We start from the raw sequence: 24,824 nt of genomic DNA, 5'->3' as shown, positions 1-24,824 counted from the left end.
ATGCTTTTGTACTGGTAGGGGTCTGCCTAACCTCGGATTGCTTATCCAAAAAAAATAAAACTAGTATAGGCCTCTTAGAATCTGCTTTGGATCAAACACAAATACCAAACTTCAGAATCAATATTCTTTTCCTTTCTTCCTTGAACCTCAGTCTTACAGAAGTAAAAATGCCAAAAATGGAGGACATTCACAGGGATAACCTAACATATTCAAATCAATCTTGTGGACAAGTAAAAATAGAGACTAAAGATTGAAACAATGATAGAGACGCACAAATGGACAGTAACCAAAAAAAATATAACGTGGTCTGTTGCATCACTAATCACTATATACAATCTACTTGGTTTCATTCACCCCATGGGGCTGGATGTTCCTGCTCCTTATGTAGCCAAGAAACTGTGTTGGCATTTCTGCCAGCAATGACTGAATTACTGAGGTCTCTCCGCCTACAAGATCAGGCCACAGAGGAAGAAACAATCCCAGTTAAAAAAAATTCAGATTTAAGAAATCAAGTTCGATAAGAAGTTTTTTTATGATCAGTCTGAACTGAGAATGCTAAACATTGTATGTGAAAAAACTCACTGTGTACATCCCGTAGTGGGACAAACTGAACAATGTCTCGTGTAGCTATGCGTCCGGTAGAACTCTCAAGTCTCTCCCCTTTATCTGCATCTAGGATCTGCAAAGAACATGTCATAGGAGTGCTGACAAACAAACTAAACCATTGATCTGATACATAGTATATTGCATTGAGTTTCAAAGGTAGATTTGGACTCGGAACTCGAACAACCTAAAAACATGAGACACCTGAGGCCACATCACCAAGTCAGTTCACATAAGAAGCCAAGTTCCACATGTCCAAGTTAGCCCCAGCAGACCAGATTTAAGTAACTGACTGAAGCAACCATAGACGAACTTGGCACAAGTCATTTGGGTTAGTTCACATCACAAATATAAGCCCCTGGGTAGGTTTGTATAATGGAAGAGTCTCAAGCCAGATTGTCCAGGCAGTCCCAGCCAACCAAATGTAACTTGGGTGACAATAGATTTGTGTCTTCCAGAGGTCAATACAAGTCTTAGCGGTTGGTTCACACCTAACACATTCAAATTGTTACGGAAGTCTCAAGCCTCCATATAGAAGTTAGATTCATAATTCACATTCAATTCAACAACTGGAAACTTATGTCCAAATACCAGCTAGCTAAGCTAACACTCTAAACTCTGGTAGATGGTCTAAAAAATCCACATTGAGTGGCAGAAGTCTCAAGCCAAGTGTTACGAGAGGGTCCCAAATAGCCAAATTAGATTCATAATCCATGCACAGTTCCTCGGCTCATAATTCAAGTCCAAAGATCAGCAACCTAACACTGAACTCTGGCAGATGGTCCTCCTTTGTTTCCAGGAAACAAAAACATACACCATGCAAAAGATGGAAGGAGAAAAAAAAATAACTGATAACCCCTCATACAATAAAAAAGAATGAAAATGCAAGTCATACCTCCATTTCCTTGAAATCAGCACCACCTACTCCAACTATAAGAATTGACAAAGGCAAATCAGATGCTTTGACAATAGCATCCTTAGTTTCCTGGAGGTCCGTGATGACTCCATCCTGGACAGATTTGAAACTTAAGACCAGAACAAAGAAACAGACTGACTAGAGTAGTGTACATTTATTATAAGCCATACCGTTATTATAAGCAAAACAAAGTACTTCTGTCTGTCGCTTGTCAAAGATTGACTTGCTATTAGCGCTGCTGTGTTGATAATGAGACCAAAAAGTGTTGGCCCAGCAAGTGATACATTGTGAAGTGCACTTGCATATGCAGACATGATGCCATGTATTCCTTCCACCTATCATATTAAAATCATAACAATGACCACTTATCGGAAGAATATGACAAAAAAGCCATGTGCCAAACTAACAATTTTTATGAAATAATACGCAGTCATTTGAATGGAGAATCAAGGCCCTACCCAGAGTCTCACAATTTAATGTGTTGTCTTGCCTAGAATTTTTGTTAGAAATCAACATATAAAATAAATAAATTCATAATATAAAGTATACATTTATTATATTGCAGAAATGTTCATAGAAAAAGGCACTGCTATGTACATGATTCACAATTGCCTAAAGCTCCTGAGGACTCTCTCTCTCTCTCTCCATTTAAAAAAGTAAAAAGAAAGAAGAAGAATAGAACCAGTGTTTTACCCATTATATTTCCTAATGTTCCATGACAATAGACATCTACCAACAAGCTCGATCAAGGATTTCATGGAAAATTTTCATAATGATATGCATATCCTAAAGTTAAGGCAGACAGGTGCTCATCATACTCAGTTCTGTAGTAGACGTATACTGTTCCAAACCTCACCTCAGAATGGTGCGTGCTTCCATTCAAATTGAAGCAGTGAGACACTGGACCGTCAATTGGCCTGGCTCCAAAACCCCATGCAGGAAAGCGCTTATCAGTATCATAGAACTGCAACACCTCTCCAACATCTAATATTGCCTTCCAAAAGGTACCCAGTGAACATGTTATGAGAATGCTGAATAACTGGTTGAAACCTAAAATTTAGAGATAATTCTTACTCGCTGATAAGCATTCGGCCTCCCGTTATGGTCAATATAATGTAAAGAATCTGGAAGCCGAGGGTTGCCATTTGAAGCTGACAAGAAAATAATTGCAAAATCACAATATGCAAACTTGAAGAAAACTAAGATCGAACAGTCAAAAATATACTATTAATCAAGCAAGTAGATTCATTTAAAAGTCAGCAGAATAATAGTATCAATACCTGTGAAGTCAACAGCCACCATGAAATTTAACTCACATCCACCAGCAATATAATCCAAAAAACTATGTTGCACACTCTCATGAAACTTATCAACAAACAACTGTCCCTTTAGTACCTGATAAGGGGTTATTATAAAATTGGTAAACAAGATTCTTGGGATAAAATTTAATAGAAAAACCTTTCCCTAGCTCATGATCAACAAAAACCTTGTTGTGGCCATCAGTAGCAGGCAGGAAAAAATTTCCCCCAGGGTGCTCATTGTGAAGCCTTTCCAAGTCGGACAGTGATTTCTGTGTTTTCCTATCAATTATGGAATTAATGAAGATTATACGCACCATACGAACAATGACAAAAGCTTATAGAAACAGATGAAAAACAAAAAGGTATTTGAGCCTTTCATTACCCAATCAAGCTATGTTTGCCATTGGAATTAAAGTCATAGCATTCTATAATTAACGGGTTATCCTGTAAGAAATAATACTCTGAGTTGGGTGATCAATATTTAGAATTAACATGAAAACTAAATACAGAAAAGTATAGTATGTTTGCCTTGCTTCCAACTTGTTGTAGATTCAAGAACACTGGTTTCCATGTAGGATTCAGATCATTCTTTTTCACCTCTGTCTTGCAAATTGGAACAGATGATCCACTTTCCACAATTTTAGATATTAACAAAAAGGGATCCTGTCAAGGAGAATGTTCAAAGTAAAGTTCTTTTTTATTATCAAAATTAACACAATTATAGAATTTCTATTTTAAGTTTTCTGCATATGCATACACTCTTTGAAAGAAGATCCTTATTTTCAAGATCAGAACATCGCAATATCAACTCAACTACTGTTTTTGAGCTGATACATTCTTCAGCCTGGATAGTAAGTTGCCCTAAGCTTTTGGAACCAGTTTCTTTGTGTTCTTCAGAAGGTTCAAGCTTTGCTGTGAATGACCTCGGAGATTTAGTCACTATCTGGAAAATAAAAGGAAAAAAGAAACTTGATTATGTAAAGGTCTCAAACAGTAAGAAAACACCTGCAAACTCTCTATGTAACTATTTTGGGCAGCGTAAGGCTCAGGCTTTGAGGACACAAATCAAATCCCAGTCTGCCATGTCACAGAGAGAAAACTAAAGAGTAGAAGATAAAGAACTGTCTACCACTCCAATGCTTATAATTGTGTACTGTGCGTTAGTGCATACATGTGCGTGTGTGTATTCGTGCACGTGTTTTACGATTCTGAGCCACAGTACAATATGATTATGGAAACAAATGATGTATATGTCAGGAAGATAAAGGTGAATTAGAAATAACACGTCATCATTTTCAAGTTAACCTTAGCACATAAAAATGGTAAATATACATGTAAAACACATTCTAAGGGTTAGTTTTGGCTTTTAAGATTGCATCACTGTAATCAAAGAGTTTACCAAGACAACAAATTATGTTGAAATACCAAAGGCCTCCAGGCCAGTCCATTCTCACCAGGGTAATAGGTTACTTGTCATTAGTACCAAGTGCCAAAAGACCCTGGTGCGGCAAGACCACTTGAATTAAAACAAACCAAAACAATCTCAATCAGTGGATTATGGATTTCAGGTTACAGCACAAGTAGAGAAGTTTGTAACTATGCCGCCAACCAGTGAGCCTATCAGGCCTGCACAGCTTGATGACCAACCTTATTTATACCAATAGCGAGGGTCACAATAACTCCGCCTGTGTATAACTGTTTAGTTATACACTGCCGGTCCCAAGCCCGGATAAAGGAGGAGGGTTGCGGTAGGCCTGTGACAGCCAGCATAAAAACTTTGCCATACCCTATGAATATGAACAATATGAGAATTTCGTTGGGGCGTTCCCTACTGAGCGACGCGCTGTACTCTATAGGCCCGGAGGCAATGATAAATGGGCAAGGGTTGCTAGGTCGTCGCCCGGAAGCGACGCGTCACACCAGCGCCCGAGTGTGGTGTCAAATAGGCAAGGGTTCCCTCACTTTGTTGGACGGGTGGGGGTAAAGAAGTTAGTCCAAGACCATAAAATTAGGTTAGCCACTTGGAACATAGGATCTTTAACTGGTAAGTTGGTAGAATTAGTAGATGTTATGTGTAGGAGAAAGATTGATATTTTATGTCTACAAGAGACCAAATGGGTAGGTGAGAAAGCAAAAGTGATAAAACCTTGGGGATATAACATTTGGTATACAGGAATAAATAGAAATAGGAATGGAGTAGGGAAATATTATGTCTCTTTTAACTGTAAACTGAAATACCCATCAGGGGTATTTCAGTCCTTTTACTCAATAGGTGTCAGCTACCCTAATGAGCTAACATTTTTACTTTTTCTTTTTTTATTTACTTTTGCTTTTTACACTTTTTTTTCTTTTTGACTGTTGTGAAAGGGACAACTCCATGTAGCTGTTGGAGCTGCCCCAACAGTCACAAATACTGTTGGGGCAGCTCCAACAGTCATATTGAGCTGCACTTGTGGCTTCTTTTTGCATTATAAATAGGCCTTAGTGGCCCTTGTAAACATATTCTTTTTTGTGAGTGCATATGCAATATTGTAAAGCCCCTCTTGGGAACTTATGAATTGAAGTTCATTTTGTTTCATGCTGTTGTGCATGTGTATCCGTGCCTTCGTGCACTTGTGAGTGTTCTCCTTTGTGCCTTTGTGCACTCTTTGTATTTCTTGTATTGTGGTGTTACACACAATCTCTTTTTGTAGAGATTTTCACATGGTATCAAAGCAAGGTTGTTTGGAGAAAGAAATTGGTGTGATTCTTCTCAATATCAAGTGCCTCGAAAAACGTGCCTTCAACTTTTTGGTGATTGGAGTGGAGGCTCTTCTTCATTCAATATTTTAGAAGATTACTACAACAAGAAAGATTTAAAATCTTATTGTGGTACGTATTCTTTTCTTTCTTCTTTCCTCTCTAATGGGTGAGAAATGTTAAAATGTAAAACTGTACATATATGTATATATAATAATATTATATTATTATATATATATAAATACATTTTTAATTTCTTTCTTTTCTGTATTTTTTTTCCTTTATTTTTATTTTTTGTCTTTATGTCATCTAGTTCAGTTTGAACTAGAATGACTGTTGCTAGTCAAGTCCTGTCCAGACTTGACTAGCAATAGAGCTGTTGGACTGACACAGTCCAACAGCTCTTAATAGAGCTGTTGGACTGACACATTCCAACAGCTCTAAATAGAGCTGTTGGACTGTGCCCAACAGCTCTATTGAGTCCTCTTTCAGCTGTGTATATAAAGGGGTGCAGCCCCTCTTGTATTTTACTCCAATGCTTCTTAAGCAATTGGTTTTTCATATCAATAAAGAATACATTTTTATTTTTATTTTGTTTCCAATTATACCCTTTTTAAGGGTTATGCTTTAGTGTCATTCTTGACACTTGCTCTTGTTAATCAAAGCTCGTGTTTCGAAGATCCCCATTTCATTTCATGGTATCAGAGCCGCGGAAGTACTAAATCTTGAGGAAAAGCTGCCTCGGTTTCCGTGCCCGTTTGCAAAAGTGTTCGCCACTTGAAGAGAAGTGTTTTATCACTTCATTGGAGAAGATTTCACATCTTGTTGTATTGTTTTTTTTTTCTTTCTTTCTCATTTTCCTTCTTGTTTCTCTTCTATCCCTATTCTTTCTCTCCTTGTAATCGATGGATGACAATGATAAAGTCACCATCATGCCTATGAAACTAAGCGATACGAACTATGTAACATGGGCTTCAATCATGAAGCACCATATATGGGGAAAAGGCTTATCGGGGATTGTGGATGGTTCCGATTCGGAACCTAAGCTATCTCTTACTAAAAAGGAGGGAGATAAAGACGTCCCTCTATCGGAAGAAGAGAAAATCAAGGCTATTGCCTCATACGAGAAGAAATGGAAAGAATGGAGAATATCTCATGCGAAGATAATGTCATGGCTTATCAATAGCGTTGACATTAAAAAATGCTCAAGTCTTGCCAAATTTGATTATGCCGATAAGGCATGGGAATACCTTAAGAATATGTATTCCCTTAAAGATATTGCACACGTGTGCAACCTCCAAGAAAAAGTTCGAATGATGACACAAGGAGACAAAACTATTCGTGAATATTACAATGGGTTGTCCGAACTTTGGGAAGAACTTTCCCTTTTAGAACCAAAGTGGCATTGTGCCGAAGACATCGAGCTTCGTCAGAAACAACTCGATGTTGAACATTTTTACCAGTTTATCACTGGATTAAGGCCGGAATTTGAAACCACTAAATCGGCCCTACTTCACCGGGGAAAAATTCCTTCTATTGTTGAAACTATTGAAGAGTTAACAATGGAAGAAAATCGTCTCCGGAAAGGTTCTTTAAAAATTGAAGATGATTCCGTTTTAGCCGTGTCTAGACCAGGGAATCATGTTCGATCATATAGGCCTCCTCACTTTAACCGACAAAATGGTGACTATGATAAGAAGAAAGTTATTTGTCATCACTGTCATGAACCGGGACTCTACAGACCACAATGTCCCAAACTTAGGGAGCTGAGAGAAAAAAGAGCTGCAATTGCTGGATCGGAGCCTAAAGATCAGGATGCACCAGTTTCCCTGGCCCAACTAATGGAGATCCTTCAGCCTCTCATCAAAGGTGCCTCTTCCTCATCTGAAGCTTCAACCGGCGCAGCAGCCTCATCTTTTTCTGATTTAGGTAAAATTTCTTGGCTTCTTGACTCCGGTGCATCTTTTCATATGACCCCAAATAATCAAAGTCTATCCAAATGTGTTAAAAATAAAACAAGTGTGTCAAAGGTCTTTACTGCTGATGGGACTTCTCTTGAAATAGAAGGAATAGGAGATTTTGAAAAAATTTATAAAACAAAAAAAATTTTTATTCCAGAAATTAGACATGTTCCCAAATTAAATTTAAATCTTTTATCTGTATCTCAAATTTCTGATTATGGGTGTAATATTTCTTTTTCTTCTCATGGTTGTTGGGTACAGGATCGCCAGTCAGGCAAGCTGATTGAGGAAGGCCATAGAGAAGGAGGACTCTATTACATGGATTTTTTGGAAATGCCGAAGAAAGCTTTTTGTTATAATATTCAAAAAATAGAGTTGGAACTGTGGCATAAGAGACTTGGTCACCCACATATAGCCAAAATCCAACATTTTCCAAATCTAGGGAAATTTTGTAACTCTGAATCATTTGATTGTAAAGATTGTATTCTCGGCAAAATGAAAAGATTACCATTTCAGAACAGAACCTTTTTCTCTTCAAGACCACTTGAATTAATACACTCGGATGTTTGGGGTCCTGCACCAGTAATTTCTAAAGGAGGATTTGTTTACTATGTTATTTTTGTCGATGATTTCTCCCGACATACGTGGATGTACTTTCTCAAACATAAGTCTGAAGTATTTTCATACTTTCAAACTTTTCATAATATGGTTAAAAACAAATTTCAAAATGATATTACTATTTTTCGCACAGATTCAGGGGGAGAGTTTTTATCCACAGATTTTCAAAATTATCTTAAATTGCATGGCATAACACATCAAAGATCTTGTCCTTATACACCTCAACAAAATGGACTGGCAGAACGAAAACATCGCCATATTATAGAAACCACTAGAACTTTATTAATAGCAAATCAAGTCCCTAAAGACTTTTGGGCAGAAGCTGCCTTAACTGCCACCTATCTCATTAATAGGATGCCATCTTCTTCGTTACAAAATATCACTCCCATTGAAAAACTTATGAACATTTCTCCAGACTACTCTAGATTAAGAATATTTGGGTGCAAATGTTTCATATTTACTGACAAAAATGATAAACTTTCCCCTCGTGCGATTCCCTGTGCCTTTTTAGGATATGCTGAAAACCAGAAAGGTTATAGATGTTTTGACTTCAAAAATAATAAACTATATGTGTCTAGAAATGTTTCCTTTCTTGAAAAGGAGAGCTTCTTTGATTTTAGAAAATTAAAAGACGTCACTGAGTACTCCTTTTTGCTAGATCTAACATCAACATCTGATGAATATGACCTTGATTGTAACTTTGATGATGATCCAAGAATTATTGATCTTAATGTTGAAAATGAAGAAGTTCATAGAGATACTAGTATTCAATATTCCAGGCGACAAGAGTCTAATACTCCATGTGCACTTGAGAAATATTCTAACATTCCAACTAGACAATCATCCCGAATCTCGAGGCCTCCAGAAAAGTTTGTATCATACGAGTCTTTCTCACCCACATATAGGGCAGTTATTGCATTAATTCACTCATATGAAGAACCATCCACATATTTTCAAGCAAAAAATGATATCAAATGGATAGAAGCCATGAAAGTTGAATTAGATGCACTTGAAAAGGCTTCTACATGGAATATTCAAGATCTTCCTCCAGGGAAGAAAACTATAGGATGTCGATGGGTTTATAAAATTAAAACCAAGAGTGATGGTACTCTTGAAAGATATAAAGCCCGTTTAGTAGCCAAAGGTTATGCCCAAGAATATGGGATTGATTATGAAGAAACCTTTGCTCCGGTGGCTCGTATGACTACTGTCCGAACCTTAATTGCCTTAGCTTCTATCAAAAAATGGTCTATTTTTCAAATGGATGTCAAAAATGCTTTTTTAAATGGAAAGCTAGTTGAAGAAGTATATATGGAACCCCCTCCTGGTCTAAGTATTCCTAAGGGTAAAGTCCTTCGCTTAGAAAAAGCTCTTTATGGACTTAAACAAGCACCAAAAGCTTGGTATGATAGGTTTAGTCGTGTTATGATTGATATTGGTTTTCAATTTTGTTTAACTGACACTGCTTTGTTTATTAAGAATTCTGATGCAGGGATCATTGTGCTTCTTCTCTATGTGGATGATATGATCATCACCGGAAGCGATAAATAGGGAGTTGAAACAATCAAAACACTTCTTAAATCTCATTTTGAAATGACTGATTTGGGCTTGTTGAGATATTTTTTAGGCATTGAAGTTGCTTATTCTCCTAGAGGATATTTATTATCTCAGACTAAATTTGCTTTTGATATTGTTTTCAGGTCTGGTATTACTGATGATAAGAAAGTTGACACTCTAGAAGTTGTTAATGTTAAAATGAAGATTGATGATGGAGAACTTCTTGCAGACCCTACTCCTTACAGACAGCTTGTCGGGGCACTTTCCTATCTATCCATTACCAGACCAGATATAGCACATGCTGTTCATACAGCAAGTCAATTTCAACATGCTCCTACTTCTGTTCATATGGGAGCAGTCATGCGTATTATCAGATACATCAAGTCCTCTCTTTCACGAGGACTTTTCTTATCTTCCTCCTCTTCTCTTGATTTAATTGCATATACTGATGCTGATTGGGGAGGTGATCCCAATAACAAACACTCAACCACTGGCTTTTGTGTCTTTTTAGGGGAATCATTAATCTCGTGGAGGTGTAAAAAGCAGCAGAAGGTATCTCTCTCATCCACCGAAGCTGAATACAGAGCCATGGCAACCACGACCATGAAAGTAGTTTGGCTCCGACGACTGCTTGCTGACATGGGAGTTGAAGCAACAAAGGCTTCACAAATGTGTTGTGACAACAAAAGTGCGATCTACATTGCCAGTAACAGAACATTCCACGAACGCACCAAACACATCGAAATGGATTGTCACTACGTCAGAGAGGAATATCTACACGGGATAATTGATCTGCCATATGTCACTTCAGAATATCAGTTAGCAGACCTCTTTACAAAGCCTCTCGCTGCTCCCCGATTTCACTTTCTCTTAGACAAACTTTCGCTCATTGTACCGTAAGTTTGAGGGGGAGTGTTAAAATGTAAAACTGTACATATATGTATATATAATAATATTATATTATTATATATATATATATAAATACATTTTTAATTTCTTTCTTTTCTGTATTTTTTTTCCTTTATTTTTATTTTTTGTCTTTATGTCATCTAGTTCAGTTTGAACTAGAATGACTGTTGCTAGTCAAGTCCTGTCCAGACTTGACTAGCAATAGAGCTGTTGGACTGACACAGTCCAACAGCTCTTAATAGAGTTGTTGGACTGACACATTCCAACAGCTCTAAATAGAGCTGTTGGACTGTGCCCAACAGCTCTATTGAGTCCTCTTTCAGCTGTGTATATAAAGGGGTGCAGCCCCTCTTGTATTTTACTCCAATGCTTCTTAAGCAATTGGTTTTTCATATCAATAAAGAATACATTTTTATTTTTATTTTGTTTCCAATTATACCCTTTTTAAGGGTTATGCTTTAGTGTCATTCTTGACACTTGCTCTTGTTAATCAAAGCTCGTGTTTCGAAGATCCCCATTTCATTTCAAGAAAGACTCCCATTTTTCTCTTGGTTTCAAGCTAAATAGCTCAAATTATCATGTGTGAGCCGGAAATATGGAAGCTCACATCAAAGGGAAAGGGCTTTGGGGATACATTCAAGGCTCGATTCCGGAACCCGAGCCTAAAATTACTTTGGTTAAAGAAGGAGAAATCAAAATCCTTGAGGGAGATGAAAGAACTAATGCTCTTGAGGAATATAGTAGGAAACATGAGCAATGGGAAATGAAGAATTTTAAGATCTTGTCTTGGATTTTCTCTTCCGTTGAGACAAGGATTAATGCCAACATTATAAAGTTTAAAAAGGCTTCTCAAGCGTGGGAGTATCTTGAGAAGATGTATACTTCTAGGGACTTGTCCCATAAGTATTATCTTCAAAAGAGAGCGTTAACTCTTGTTCAAGGTGATATGTCTATAAGAGAGTATTTTGCGGAACTCTCTTCAATTTGGGATGAGCTTGCCATGCTTGAACCCAAGTGGAGTGGAGAAGCCATAGAGTTTCGTCATAAGCAATTAGAAGAAAACCGATTCTTCAATTTTTTGAATGGGCTAAGGCCCGAGTTTGAGCAAATAAGATCTTCTCTCCTATCTTCTTTTACCTCTCCTTCTCTTGAAGATGTCTTAACTAAATTAAGTGGAGAGGAAACCCGTATGGGCATTAGCAAGCAAAATCCTAGTGTGCTTGCAATGTCCACAAATCAAGAAGAATGTGATGGTGTTAATGCCGTTTCTAGACCCGGTAACAATTTAAGAACATATAGACCTCCTCATTTTAAGAATCAAAATCAAGGAGGAAGAAGATAATATAGCAAAATCTCGTGTCACTTTTGCAAAGAACCGGGTCATATCAAACTGGTTTGCCCAAAATGGAAGAAACTTCTAGCAATGGCAACTACATCTCAACCATCCAAAGAGGAATCTTCAAAAGAAGCTCTATCTCTCAATCAAATTGTGGAGGCTCTTCAACCTCTTCTAAATGGAGCTCTTTCCGGTGCCGCCGTATCCACCTCTTCTCCTCCAGGTAAAACTTCTTGGCTCTTAGATTCGGATGCATCCTTTCATATGACCCTAAACATTTCATCTCTTTCCGAATATTCTAAAAATGTGTCACCTTCTTTTGTTTCGACCGCGGATGGTACTTCTCTAGAAATTAAGGGAATTGGAAATTTTAAAACCCAAAAACTTCTTTATTCCAAAAATTAGACTTATACCAAAATTAAATTTAAACTTGCTTTCCGTTTCTCAACTCACGGACCTTGGGTGTAACATTCAATTCTCATCTAATAAATGTTTAATACAGGATCACCGGTCCGGGAGATTGATTGGGGAAGGCTCTAGGAAAGGAGACTTGTACTATGTGGACTTTCTTCAAATTCCTAAAAACACCTTTTGTAATGTGGCCCAACATAAAGACATAAATGTTTGGCACAAGAGACTTGGTCATCCCAACATTACCAAGTTATCCTATCTACATTTTGTTAAAGATCTTTGTAAAAATACTTTATCTTGTAATGATTGTATTCTTGGAAAAATGAGAAGTATACCTTTTGAACCAAGAACTATGTTTAGTACTAAACCTTTTGAAATTATTCACTCGGATGTTTGGGGACCGGCACCTGTCATATCCAAAGGTGGTTTTGCTTACTATGTGATTTTTGTAGATGATTTCTCACGATATTGTTGGATACATTTTCTTAAACATAAGCATGAAGTTTTTTTATGTTTTAAAACATATCATATGATGATTAAAAATCAATTTAATAGTAATTTAAAGATATTTAGGACCGATTCCGGAGGTGAATATCTCTCTAATGAGTTTAAGAAATATCTTGAGGATTGTGGCATTGTCCATCAAAGATCGTGTCCTAAGACCCCACAACAAAATGGTTTGGCCGAAAGAAAGCATAGACATATCATTGAAACCACTAGAACCCTTCTCATTTCCCAAAATATTCCTAAAAATTTTTGGGCCGAAGCGGCTCTTGCTTCCGTCTATCTTATCAACCGACTTCCATCTAAAAATTTAGATAAAATTTCTCCCTTTGAGATTCTATATGAAAAAGAACCTGATTATAATAGGTTGAGAGTTTTTGGTTGTAAGTGCTTTGTTCTTACCGATAAAAATGATAAACTCTCACCAAAAGCCATTCCTTGTGCTTTCCTTGGCTATTCGGAAACTCAAAAAGGATTTCGATGTTATGACTCTAAGAATGATAAATTATATGTTTCAAGGAATGTAACTTTTTTGGAAAATGATAGTGGTTTTGAAAAAAATGAATCTCATTTAGAAAATGCCGATTAATCCTTTCTTTTTGACCTTTTATCTAAGGATGATGATATCTCTAGTGATGATGAATCAACATATAATAGTGAAAATGAAATGGTTGTGATCAACAATAACTCTAACCCTTCTACCCCTCAAGAAGAAAATGTATCTAGAGAACCCATCACTTATTCGCATAGAGATAGAAGCACCTTTAGGAGTGCTATTGAACTATATAGTGAACCTAGTGAGACTATTTCCACTCATGATTCTCATCCTAGGAGAACTGAAAGAACTAGGACTCCCTCTAGATTCATATCTTTTGATTATTTCTCTCCTAAATATCGAGCTTGTTTGAGTGCCATTCACTCTTATTTTGAACCAAAAAATTTTGGAGAAGCCAAACAATGTACTGAATGGAGAGAAGCCATGGAGAGTGAACTCAAAGCTCTTAAGAAAGCTAACACTTGGGAATTTCAATCTCTTCCCAATGGCAAGAAAACTATAGGATGTCGATGGGTGTTCAAGGTCAAGACTAAGAGTGATGGTTCTCTTGAAAGGTATAAGGCTCGTCTTGTAGATAAAGGGTACAGTCAAGAATATGTGATTGACTATGAAGAGACATTTGCTCCAGTAGCTCGTATGGTTACTGTCAGATGTCTTATCACCATTGCTTCAATTCGAAAATGAAATATTTACCAAATGGATGTCAAAAATGCCTTTTTAAATGGAGATCTTAATGAAGAAGTTTACATGGATGCTCCACCTGGTATGGAAATCCCTAAAAATAAAGTTCTTCGTCTTCGTAAAGCTCTTTATGGACTGAAACAAGCACCCAAGGCTTGGCACGATAGGTTTAACAATGTAATGACTGAAAATGGTTTCACTTCATGCTATACTGACACTGCATTGTTTGTTAAGAAATCTGATGCAGGGATTGTTATATTATTGTTATATGTTGATGATATGTTAATAACAGGTGATGATATCAAAGGAATCAAGAGCATTAAATCTATTTTGACTTCAAAATTTGAAATGTCAGACTTAGGATTTCTGACATATTTTTTGGGAATTGAGGTTGCCTATTCTCAGAGAGGCTATTTTTTGTCTCAAACTAAACTTGCTTGTGAGATTCTTGATAGATCAGGAATCACAGATGACAAGGTCTGCGAAACTCCTGAAATAGTAGGTTCGAAGATGAAGATTGATGATGAGATTCTCTTAAAAGATCCCACAATTTACCGGCAACTGGTTGGATCCCTAACGTATCTCAGCATTACCAGGCCTGATATTTCTCATGCAGTACATGTTGCTAGTCAATTTCAACATGCACCTACTACAGTCCATATGAGCGCCATCCTTCGCATCATCAGATACATAAAGGGTACAGTAAACAAGGGAGTATTTCTATCTTCTACGTCTGAATTAAGTTTAATTGCTTATACTGACTCTGATTGTGGAGGTGACACAAATAACCGTCACTCCACCACTGGTTTCTGTATTTTTTTAGGTGAATCATTAATCTCTTGGAGATGCAAGAAGCAGCAAAAAGTATTGCTTTCATCCACCGAAGCTGAGTATAAAGTCATGGCATCTACTACCATGGAGATTGTTTGGATTCGCAACTTGTTGGAAGATATGAATATTCAAGTTCAAGGGCCCACAAAATTATGTTGTGATAATAAAAGTGCAATCTACATTGCCAAAAATCACACATTTCATGAGCGCACGAAGCATATCGAGATGGACTGCCACTATGTTCGTGAAGAATATTTAAGAAAAACCATTGACCTTCCTTATGTTACATCAGAATATCAACTGGCAGACTTCTTCACTAAGGCGTTGTGTTCTCCAAGATTTAACTTCCTTCTTGGCAAACTTTCGGTCGTGACACCCTAAGTTTGAGGGGGAGTGTTAAAATATTATGTCTCTTTTAACTGTAAACTGAAATACACATCAGGGGTATTTCAGTCCTTTTACTCAATAGGTGTCAGCCACCCTAATGAGCTAACATTTTTACTTTTTCTTTTTTTATTTACTTTTGCTTTTTACACTTTTTTTTCTTTTTGACTGTTGTGAAAGGGACAGCTCCATATAGCTGTTGGAGCTGCCCCAACAGTCACAAATGTGACCGTTGGGTGCAGCTCCAACAGTCATATTGAGCTGCACTTGTGGCTTCTTTTTGCATTATAAATAGGCCTTAGTGGCCCTTGTAAACATATTCTTTTTTGTGAGTGCATATGCAATATTGTAAAGCCCCTCTTGGGAACTTATGAATTGAAGTTCATTTTGTTTCATGCTGTTGTGCATGTGTATCCGTGCCTTCGTGCACTTGTGAGTGTTCTCCTTTGTGCCTTTGTGCACTCTTTGTATTTCTTGTATTGTGGTGTTACACACAATCTCTTTTTGTAGAGATTTTCACAGTTTATAGATAATGTAGTTGAGGTCCGTAGGAAGGGTGATAGGATTTTACTTATTAAATTAGTATTAGGTACGAATATTATTAATATTATTAGTGTTTATGCACCTCAAGTAGGTTTAGATGATTCCATTAAGCGTCAATTTTGGGAAGATTTAGATGGAGTAGTTCAAGGGATATCTTATGGAGAAAGGTTTTTCATCGGCGGTGACCTTAATGGGCATGTAGGCATTAGTAAGGATGGATTTGAGAGTATCCATGGAGGCTATGGTATAGGAGAAAGAAATGAAAGTCGAGAAAGGATTTTAGATTTTGGTTTGTCCTATGATATGATCTTAGCAAACACTTGGTTTAGGAAGAGGGAGTCTCGCCTAGTAACATTTAAAAGTGGGGTTAATATGAGTCAGATAGATTTTTTTCCTACTTAGAAAGAGAGATAGGGGTTGTTGCATCGATTGTAAGGTTATACCGGGAGAAAGTGTAGCTATACAACATAGAGTCTTAATTTTAGATCTTAGAATTAGACAATACCGCAAAAGGGATAGACATATGATAGATCCCAGAATTAAGTGGTGGGCACTGAAAGAAGCTAAACAATGAATGTTTGTAGAGCGGGTAGTTAAGGAAGTTGATTGGTGTCTCGAGGAGGATTCAGAATCTATGTGGAATAAGATAGCGGGTGGCATGAGAAAGGTGGCTAAGGAGGTATTGGGTGAGTCTAAAGGCGGTGCACCGCTAAGTAAGGATACATCGTGGTGGAATGAGGATGTCAAATTAACTATTAAGGTTAAAAGAGAGTGTTATAGAAATCTAAGTAAAAATCATGATAATGAGAATTTGGAGAAGTATATGATAGCAAAGAAGGAAGCTAAAAAAGTAGTTCGGAACGCGAGGGATAAGGTATATAAGGAGGTTTATGACAAGTTGGATACCAAAGAGGGTGAGAAGGATATTTATAGGCTTGCAAAGATGAGAGATAGGAAATGGAGGGATCTGGGTATGGTTAGATGTATCAAAGATGAAACACAAAGGGTTTTAGTCAAAGATGAGGAGATTAAGGAGAGATGGAAAGATTATTTTGATAAGCTATTTAATGAAAGTCATGCTCAGGATCTTGGAGACTTTTCAATTCCTTTTCATGAGATGAATCGTGACTTCATGCGCAAGATTCAAAAGAAAGAAATTGCAGAGGCTTTGAAGAAAATGAAATCAAGAAGGGCAGTTGGCCCAGATGGTATACCTATCGAGGCTTGGAAATGCTTAGGAGAGAAAGGTTTAGAATGATTGACAAATCTTTTTAACAAGATTTGGCAGACAAATAAGATGCCTAATGAGTGGAGGAAGAGTACTTTGGTGCCTCTATATAAGAATAAGGGTGATATACAAGATTGCACAAACTATCGTGGTATAAAACTCATGAGTCATACTATGAAACTTTGGGAGAGGGTGATTGAGTCTAGGTTGAGGAAGATTGTCATGATATTGGAGAATCAATTTGGTTTTATGCCTGGAAGATCAACTATGCAAGCTATACATCTTCTTAGACAACTTATTGAGAAAAATAGAGAGAGGAACAAAGATTTGCATATGGTTTTTATTGATTTGGAGAAGGCTTACGATAGAGTACCTAGGGACGTTCTCTGGTGGACAATGATGAAGAAAGGTGTTTCTCTCAAGTACATTAGTATAATTAAAGATATGTATGAAGGAGTAGTAACCAATGCCCGCACTTGTTGAGGGGTGACAACCAATTTTCCTATAATGGTTGGGTTACATCAAGGATCTGCTTTAAGCCCTTTCCAATTTGCTATAGTGATGGATGAGCTTACGAGATCAATTCAAGAAAATGTGTCGTGGTGTATGTTGTTTGCTAATGATATTGTTTTGATTGATGAGTCTAGAGCTGGGGTTAATGCTAAGTTAGAATTATGGAGACAAACATTGGAAGCAAGAGGTTTTAAGTTGAGTAAGAGTAAGACAGAATACATGGAATGTCGATTTAGTAAGCAACGAAGTAGTGATGGGAGTGTAGTGAAGCTTGGTGAGCACGAAATACCGGTGGATGATTCTTTCAAATATTTGGGATCTATCATTCAAAAATATGGAGAAATTGATGGAGATGTAAATCATAGGATAAAGGTTGGGTGGATGAAATGGAAGAGTGCAACTGGAGTGTTGTGCGATCGTAGAATGCCATTGCGATTGAAGGGAAAGTTTTATAGGACGACTATTAGGCCCGCTTTACTATATAGTACGGAATGTTGGGCTGCCAAGAGACATCATATTCAAAAAATGAGTGTAGCTAAGATGCGTATGCTGAGATGGATGTGTGGAAATACAATAAAAGATAAGATTCGGAATGAGGAGATACGTAAGAAGGTAGGCGTTGCACCCATTGAAAATAAGATGAGAGAGAATCGTTTACGGTGGTTTGGACATATTCGACGAAGGCCTAATGATGCTCCAGTTAGAAGGATGGAGAAATGGGAAAATATATTAGTTAAAAGAGGTCGGGGTAGGCCTAGGAAGACATGGATGGAGGTGATAAGAAAGGATATGAATGCTTTGAACCTCACCGAGGACATGGCATTGGATAGAAATGAATGGAGGAGAAGGATTCATGTGGAAGACCCATAATGATTTTCTTAGTTGGTTCATATCGCCGACCCCAATTGTTTTGGGATGAAGGCGTAGTAGTTGTTGTTGTTGTTGTTGTTGTTTGTTGTAGCGAGGGTCACAATACAAAGGCTATCTCAAATATGGAAAGTAAAAGTAAGCTTCATATGCTCAGTACTATGCTAATTTGAGCAAAACTTCATTCAAGCATATAAAAATAATAATAATAATCGAAGTTACAAGCCAAAAGTGCAGTGCCTGATCTTAGATCATGTGATCATAGCAACCCTGAAAAAAGAAGAGAAATTAAAGAAACTCATCTATTGGACGGACCCTTCAACAAAGGATCGGATGAATCCAAAGGGTGAATAGTAAGAATGAAACATGCAACTCATTGTCAGATAACTAAAGCATTTTCATGACATTCAAAATTCTGTTTCTATAGAAATCCATCTGAATCCAGATATTGAACACATTTTCTGAGACCATTGATAAGGACCCACATTCTAAGGACTAGAAACAAAGGCTGACCTCAGATAAAATGCAAGTAGCCTGTCCAAGAAACTGCTGATCCTCCAGTCGAAGTGTCTGCTTGAAGTCATAAAACCAAGGCCACGTTAAAATTTTGGGAATTATATATATATATATATATATATATATATATATATATATATATATATATGCAGACAGTTTAACTCACCATAAATAAATAAAGAAAACCTACACTCATAAAAAAGGAATAAAATTAAAGACATGCCAAATACTATCATCTCAAGTTCTATGTTCACGAGTCATGACAAGTTGACAACAACAAAAGTAGCAGTAGTAACTAGTAATAGTGGTAGGCTGGTCACAGAAATCCTGGCTGAATTCTTGCAGATGTTTTCTGGTTGAGTATTTTATTCATGGTTAAATAAGCGTGATGGGAGATTTCAGACATGTAAGAGGGTTACAAGCATGCATAAAACCCACCAAGGACTAACATTTCAAGTAAACCTTCAAGGTGGCCATTTCATATCCAGACATCACAAAATTCTGTCTGCTATAAATTATAAAAGAAAAAAAAAAGGACTTGTATGAATATCCATTCACTTCAAATAGCCATAATAGCAAATCACGAACCACGCCAGTGCAGTACTCAACCAAACATCTGATTTTATATGATAAAGGTAAAAGGCCAAACAAAGAAGGGTTCAATGAAACAAATCACAGAATCAATGCCGAATCACATCAGAAGTTCCAAACGTATTTAGAAAAGTTAAAAATATTAACTTGAACTTCTTGACTGATCAAATTGAAATGCCAATAGAATAGCAATATTTAATATGGACATCCATTTCCAAAAGCATATATACGAAAACGAAAAAGGAAGTCTAATTACCTTCACAGGAACGTTATGAAAGTTCAAGTCGATGTCATACACTTGAAACCTATTACAAAAAGATAAACACAATATTTTGAAGTATTAACATAAAAAACAACATAAGATTATAAGTTAAAGATAAAAAATTAAAGGGAACACCAAACACTAGGAATAAAAATGAACATAAAAGTGCAGTTGGTTCAATGATGCTTACACCAAAGGTTGGACAACCTCAAAAAGGTAAGTAACAGAAATTTTTGCAACCCAGACCGGATCCAGTGAATTTACTATTACTTCTGTACGACCAATTTCTTCAAGCTTTCCATCTCTTCTCTTTGCATAGACAACTGCCATAGGATCACTCTACAAAAGTTTTGGAGCAAGAAACATGACGCAGCAGAAAGTTGAACATCAATTGGGAGTTCTGGTTTAAGAAGTTGAAGTATATCAAACATACCATGAAAGTTAAATTTATCCAGGATCAAAACCGTATCAGACTTTTAATTGCAAAAGAGCTAAGGCATTAAAAGTGTATCAAATACCAAAATTTCTGATTATACTAGAAGCTAACATGGGCAATAACAGGAAAAAGTGCCAAAAGGTGGGCAAGAACAAAAAATGGTTGTACGACATTCATACAAGAACAAACTTCACAAGTTTTTGACCTTGTCCAACCGTCCATACAAATTTTGACTTAGATAATGTTCTGTAAGCCTAGAAAGGATGGAAAGAAATTATATCATCACTCCATTATCAGCTATGAATCTCCTTCTCATTATCATAAAAATGTCTTGGCAAAGTAGAAAAAGCTAGAGATGCATGATAAAGGAAGCAAACCCCTCACCTTGAGTAATCCTGTGGTGAAAAAAAAAACAATGCACTCAACTGCTTAGGATCAGTGATTTGCTTTTGCTTTAATTGCTTAACCAAATCTAACATTACTGAATGCTATTAAAGTCAGTGAACCCTAATAAGAAGGGCCTCAATCTCAAGATTCTTTACATTCACAATAGTGAAACCTGTGCCCTACGGTTTAGGGTAATGGAATCTTATACTTTCGTAAAACAGTCAATGGTTATTTTGGTTTTTTCAGGATGCTTTACAGTTATAGCTTTTATGAGGCAACAGCTGGTGGTCATAACTTTGTTTTAATCAAGAATAAGATTCATAACTGCATAGTTCTATATACAATTCTTTGTAGCTCAAGAAAAAAAAAAATTCAACCCTGCATGCCATGTCCGACAAATGGTCATAACCCTTGTCTTGGTAAATATGGCTAACCTATCATGAACCTTCCTCAGGAGGAGGATCATTATATGTGAAAGCAGGTTAGAGTGGACCCGAATAATATGAATCACTTTCACCACTATCATGCACTTCCTTCTAACCAATATGGTTTTTCATCAACATGTGCTGAATTGATTCTTCACAAAGCCAACATTAAAAGGGCATAAGAACGTACAAAATGATAAAACTCTACAAGTAAAATGTTGATGATAGTATACAAACAAATTGATGTAAAAAGCAGTTCTACATGATGTGTAAATGGCATGAACAATAATCAATCGGTATCTATCATTCTCATAACCCCTTCTCTGAATCCCATCCAAGACTGAAATGGGCCAGACATACACAAGTTCTACAGTTTCATAATGATAGATTACATCCAAGACAGTCCCGACTATTTTGGCACTGGCTTCAGCTTTTTTGCAAACAGAAAAACAAAAAAATCCAGAATAAATACAGGAGTATAATATTGATCTTGAAGACAGAGAACAACTGCCACACCTCATTGCATGAATATATGTACCATATCTTCGCTGCATGCATCTTTTTTTTTTGGATAATCCAAGGAAAACACCTTGACTGGCCTCCGGTTGGTAAAACCCTTAAGGTCCCCCTTGCCCACAGGGGAGTACACCCAGCTTTGACGTTGTGGCAAGGGATGACACCCGTGGATTTCAAACTTGTGACATCCCGTCAACTTGGTGACATTCACAAGTCGCCCCTACCAGATGAGTGGAGCCCTTGTGGGGCTCACTGCATGCATCTTGATAACATAGATTACAAGAAAATCAGAAGATGAGACATCACATGCCTAAAAAAAAAGGAGAAATTTTAAAAATCATGCCTAAACTTTTGGCAATAATAAAAAACACAGTTTAAGTTATTGTTAAAAGCACACCTAAATTTATGTTCAGTCAATCAGAAACACACTTCCTTCAATTTAAGTTGGGTTATCATTAACCCAAGTCGAGTTAATAGGATAAAATCACTGATTTACCGGACCCTCAAAACAATCATTTTTGTTTTTTGAAAAAAAAAACTAAAAAACACACTGAAAGTTTTGGCAACAATCAAAACGCACCCAACATTTGGTAGTTACAGCATGCATTTAATGGCAACCTTTTTTTGGGTAATATTTAATGGAAACTTTGATGGAAGTAAACCCTAAGATTTTTTTATTAGCTATGAAAAAGCTTAGGTTTGTTTTTAACAATATTGAAAACTTCGGTGTGTTTTTTATTATTGCCAAAAATTTAGGTGTGTGTTAGAAAAATTTACAGAAAAAGATAAATACTCCATGCAAAAACAAAACAACAACCAAGCAAAATGCAGTAGAAAATCAAACTAATGAAGTCGATAATCATGTTACATGTCATAACAGTGACACCTAATAACAAACACAACCACCATTTTGTAAGTAGGGAAATCTCAAAGTTGCATTATTCAAGGAGACTGATGCAGGAAGCATATAAGTCGATGCATGCATCCTATTGTACACAAGCACAAAGATGTGATGAAATATTTATAATGTATTTCGAGAGACAACACAGACCTTGGAAAATACATCACGATCTCGTAAATTTGATGCGGACAGAGATAACTGCATCCAAGTTTATAACAAGTGAAATCAAAATCAGGTCTATAACAAACACCAAACTTAAACAACAGAAAAAGCAAATAACAAAAGTTCAAATGTTGTCAACCTAATATTCTATTTCAGAGCTAGTGGATCAATAGCTACATGGTTAATCTCCTCTAATGCTGTGCACATCTTGTTTCCCAGTCATGTTGTCAACAACAAACTCCAATTGCCAATTGCACCAACATGCTCATAACAATGTTTCTAACACCTGCATGGATCCCCAAGTCCTTCAATCCTTAACTTCTAACTTCCAGCTGATAGAGTGGCCATTGAACACATAAACTCAACTCCCATCAGCATAACTGAAACTGTTTAGTGCCTCTATCGCTTATGGAATTGGATGGAGATCCCATGGAATCCAAATTTTCTTTTGACACCACAACAGTCCCAATAAACATGAAATGGAGAAAAGGTATCCTTTACCAATATTTGACGACAAATACCGCTTTACTCATTTTTTACAGAATACAGGACCACATTTCAAGTAACAAAACAAAAGGCCCCAAAGGGGTTTGGCGCAGTGGAATGGGGCCTAAGCCGCTAGGCAGGCGGTCTAGGTTCAAATCTCATAGGTGTCACCCCTTGCCCAAGCGGAAGCGTGGCGGCTCCCTGGGGGCAAGAGGTAAGCCCACAGAGTTTTACGCTTCCAGGGCCCAGGACAGTGATCATAAGTACGGCAGGCAGAGCCAGGGCGGCTAGGTCTCTGATCCTGGGGCCGGTTTCTCCGTGTAAATATATATAAAAAAAAAAAGTAACAAGACAAGATCATGCTACAGGCTTCCCATCTCCAAATACAACACACTATCGCTCGCAAAAACATGCACTTAGGTAATCATGATCCTAACCCAATTCCAACCTTGAGCGCATTCCAAGAACAAAATAAGAAATCCCGGAACTAACATTTCATCCAACACGGCCCAAAATTGCAAGCAGATAATACATACTGAACTCCACCTCAGCAATTTCCTTGCCGATTCTTCCCATATGTTTGAAACAATTCGACCTTCTAGTCACATCATGTCCAACAGGTCGCCGAGTTCAGATTGCGACGGGCGAGCTGCTACAGAATCCTCCAACCGCGGGTAATCCATAGATTCATTCACCAAACCCAGTGAACTCTGGGATGGAAAACCCGTATCCGTACATGGATAAAAAACCGTGCATCCAAATCTTTCTCCTAGCATGATTCCTTCATGAATCTTCCCCATGGGCCACATTTTAAACAAGCACCCAGTCCCATACAAGAATCCCAACATGCAACCTACAGCAGCACCCTTGATCGCAATTCTCCAGCAAATCTATCCTACAAACCAAGATAATCACACATAATGCAGATATCCCCAAAGCACGCTTTCAATCAAGCTTGATTCAACAAGGAACACCGCTCCGCCGCGGACAAGGAACGAAAACCTGGTCCACCTCTTTAACATCCTTCTACTCCGATTACCAAACGCATACCGACATCGAGAGAGAGAGAGAGAGAGAGAGTAGTAGTAGTAGTAGTAGTAGTAGTAGCAGGAGGAGGAGTTCTTATCACGGTGGGCCATAAGCATCAGATCTGAAGATCAAATCGTCAAACCACCTCAAACAACAAATGAGTAGAAGATAAAACCCGAATCCTTACGAAATCGAAAACGAAAACTCGAAACCAAGGGCGCGAAAAGCCAATTTCAAATCCACCGAGAGGATCAGAAAAAGCAAAACGGGGGGAAACTCAGAGACGATCGGGACTGTCGGGGCTCACCTCGATCTGCGAGAATAGGCCATGAGCGCCGCGCGCCCTGAAAAAGTAGTCGACGGCGTCGTTGGCGTCGGCTCCGCCACCGGAGGACTCGCTCCGGCCTGCGCCCACCGCCTGAGACCCGGCGCGATCGTCGGAGAAGCAATTCCCCATTGTCTTCGCCTCCTCCGCACCCCCCCTTTCTTCCCTACTCCCAATCCACCATGCAACGCCACCAGAGAGGAAGAGGAAGCTTCCGACGGAAGCAAGCAAGTGGAATGGAATTCCGAATTCCCCGACTCCTCTCTCTCACTCACCCTCGCCTTCTCTTCCTTTCTCAAACGGAGGGCGTCTTCCGTCGCCGAAACGCGC

The 24,824-nt window shown here is 37.7% G+C and overlaps 1 protein-coding gene across 2 annotated transcripts; it reads right to left on the bottom strand.

Moving 5' to 3' along the window:
• Positions 1-110: 110 nt before the first annotated feature.
• Positions 111-24,824, bottom strand: LOC149833513 (protein BONZAI 1-like). Of its 2 annotated transcripts, none has more exons than XM_090015175.1 (16): positions 24,477-24,824; positions 22,643-22,690; positions 20,018-20,166; positions 19,822-19,870; positions 18,972-19,028; positions 3,578-3,763; positions 3,349-3,483; positions 3,203-3,264; positions 3,006-3,099; positions 2,800-2,914; positions 2,594-2,670; positions 2,376-2,513; positions 1,690-1,854; positions 1,499-1,612; positions 583-679; positions 111-446 (listed from the first exon to the last, which is right to left on the bottom strand). In XM_090015175.1, the coding sequence occupies exons 1-16, from the start codon at positions 24,624-24,626 to the stop codon at positions 337-339; spliced, it is 1,746 nt and encodes a 581-aa protein (XP_089871301.1). In that variant the 5' UTR covers positions 24,627-24,824; the 3' UTR covers positions 111-336. The 2 variants fall into 2 exon arrangements, with proteins under 2 accessions (XP_089871301.1, XP_089871302.1); XM_090015176.1 differs by having other exon boundaries at positions 20,018-20,227; positions 24,477-24,537.

The sequence above is a fragment of the Nuphar pumila genome, chromosome 7, assembly GCF_984573655.1.
Source record: "Nuphar pumila chromosome 7, dmNupPumi1.hap1.1, whole genome shotgun sequence".
Lineage (NCBI taxonomy): Eukaryota > Viridiplantae > Streptophyta > Magnoliopsida > Nymphaeales > Nymphaeaceae > Nuphar > Nuphar pumila.
The sequence above is the reverse complement of the archived record's forward strand: the minus strand, read 5'-3'. Positions and strand labels throughout refer to the sequence as shown.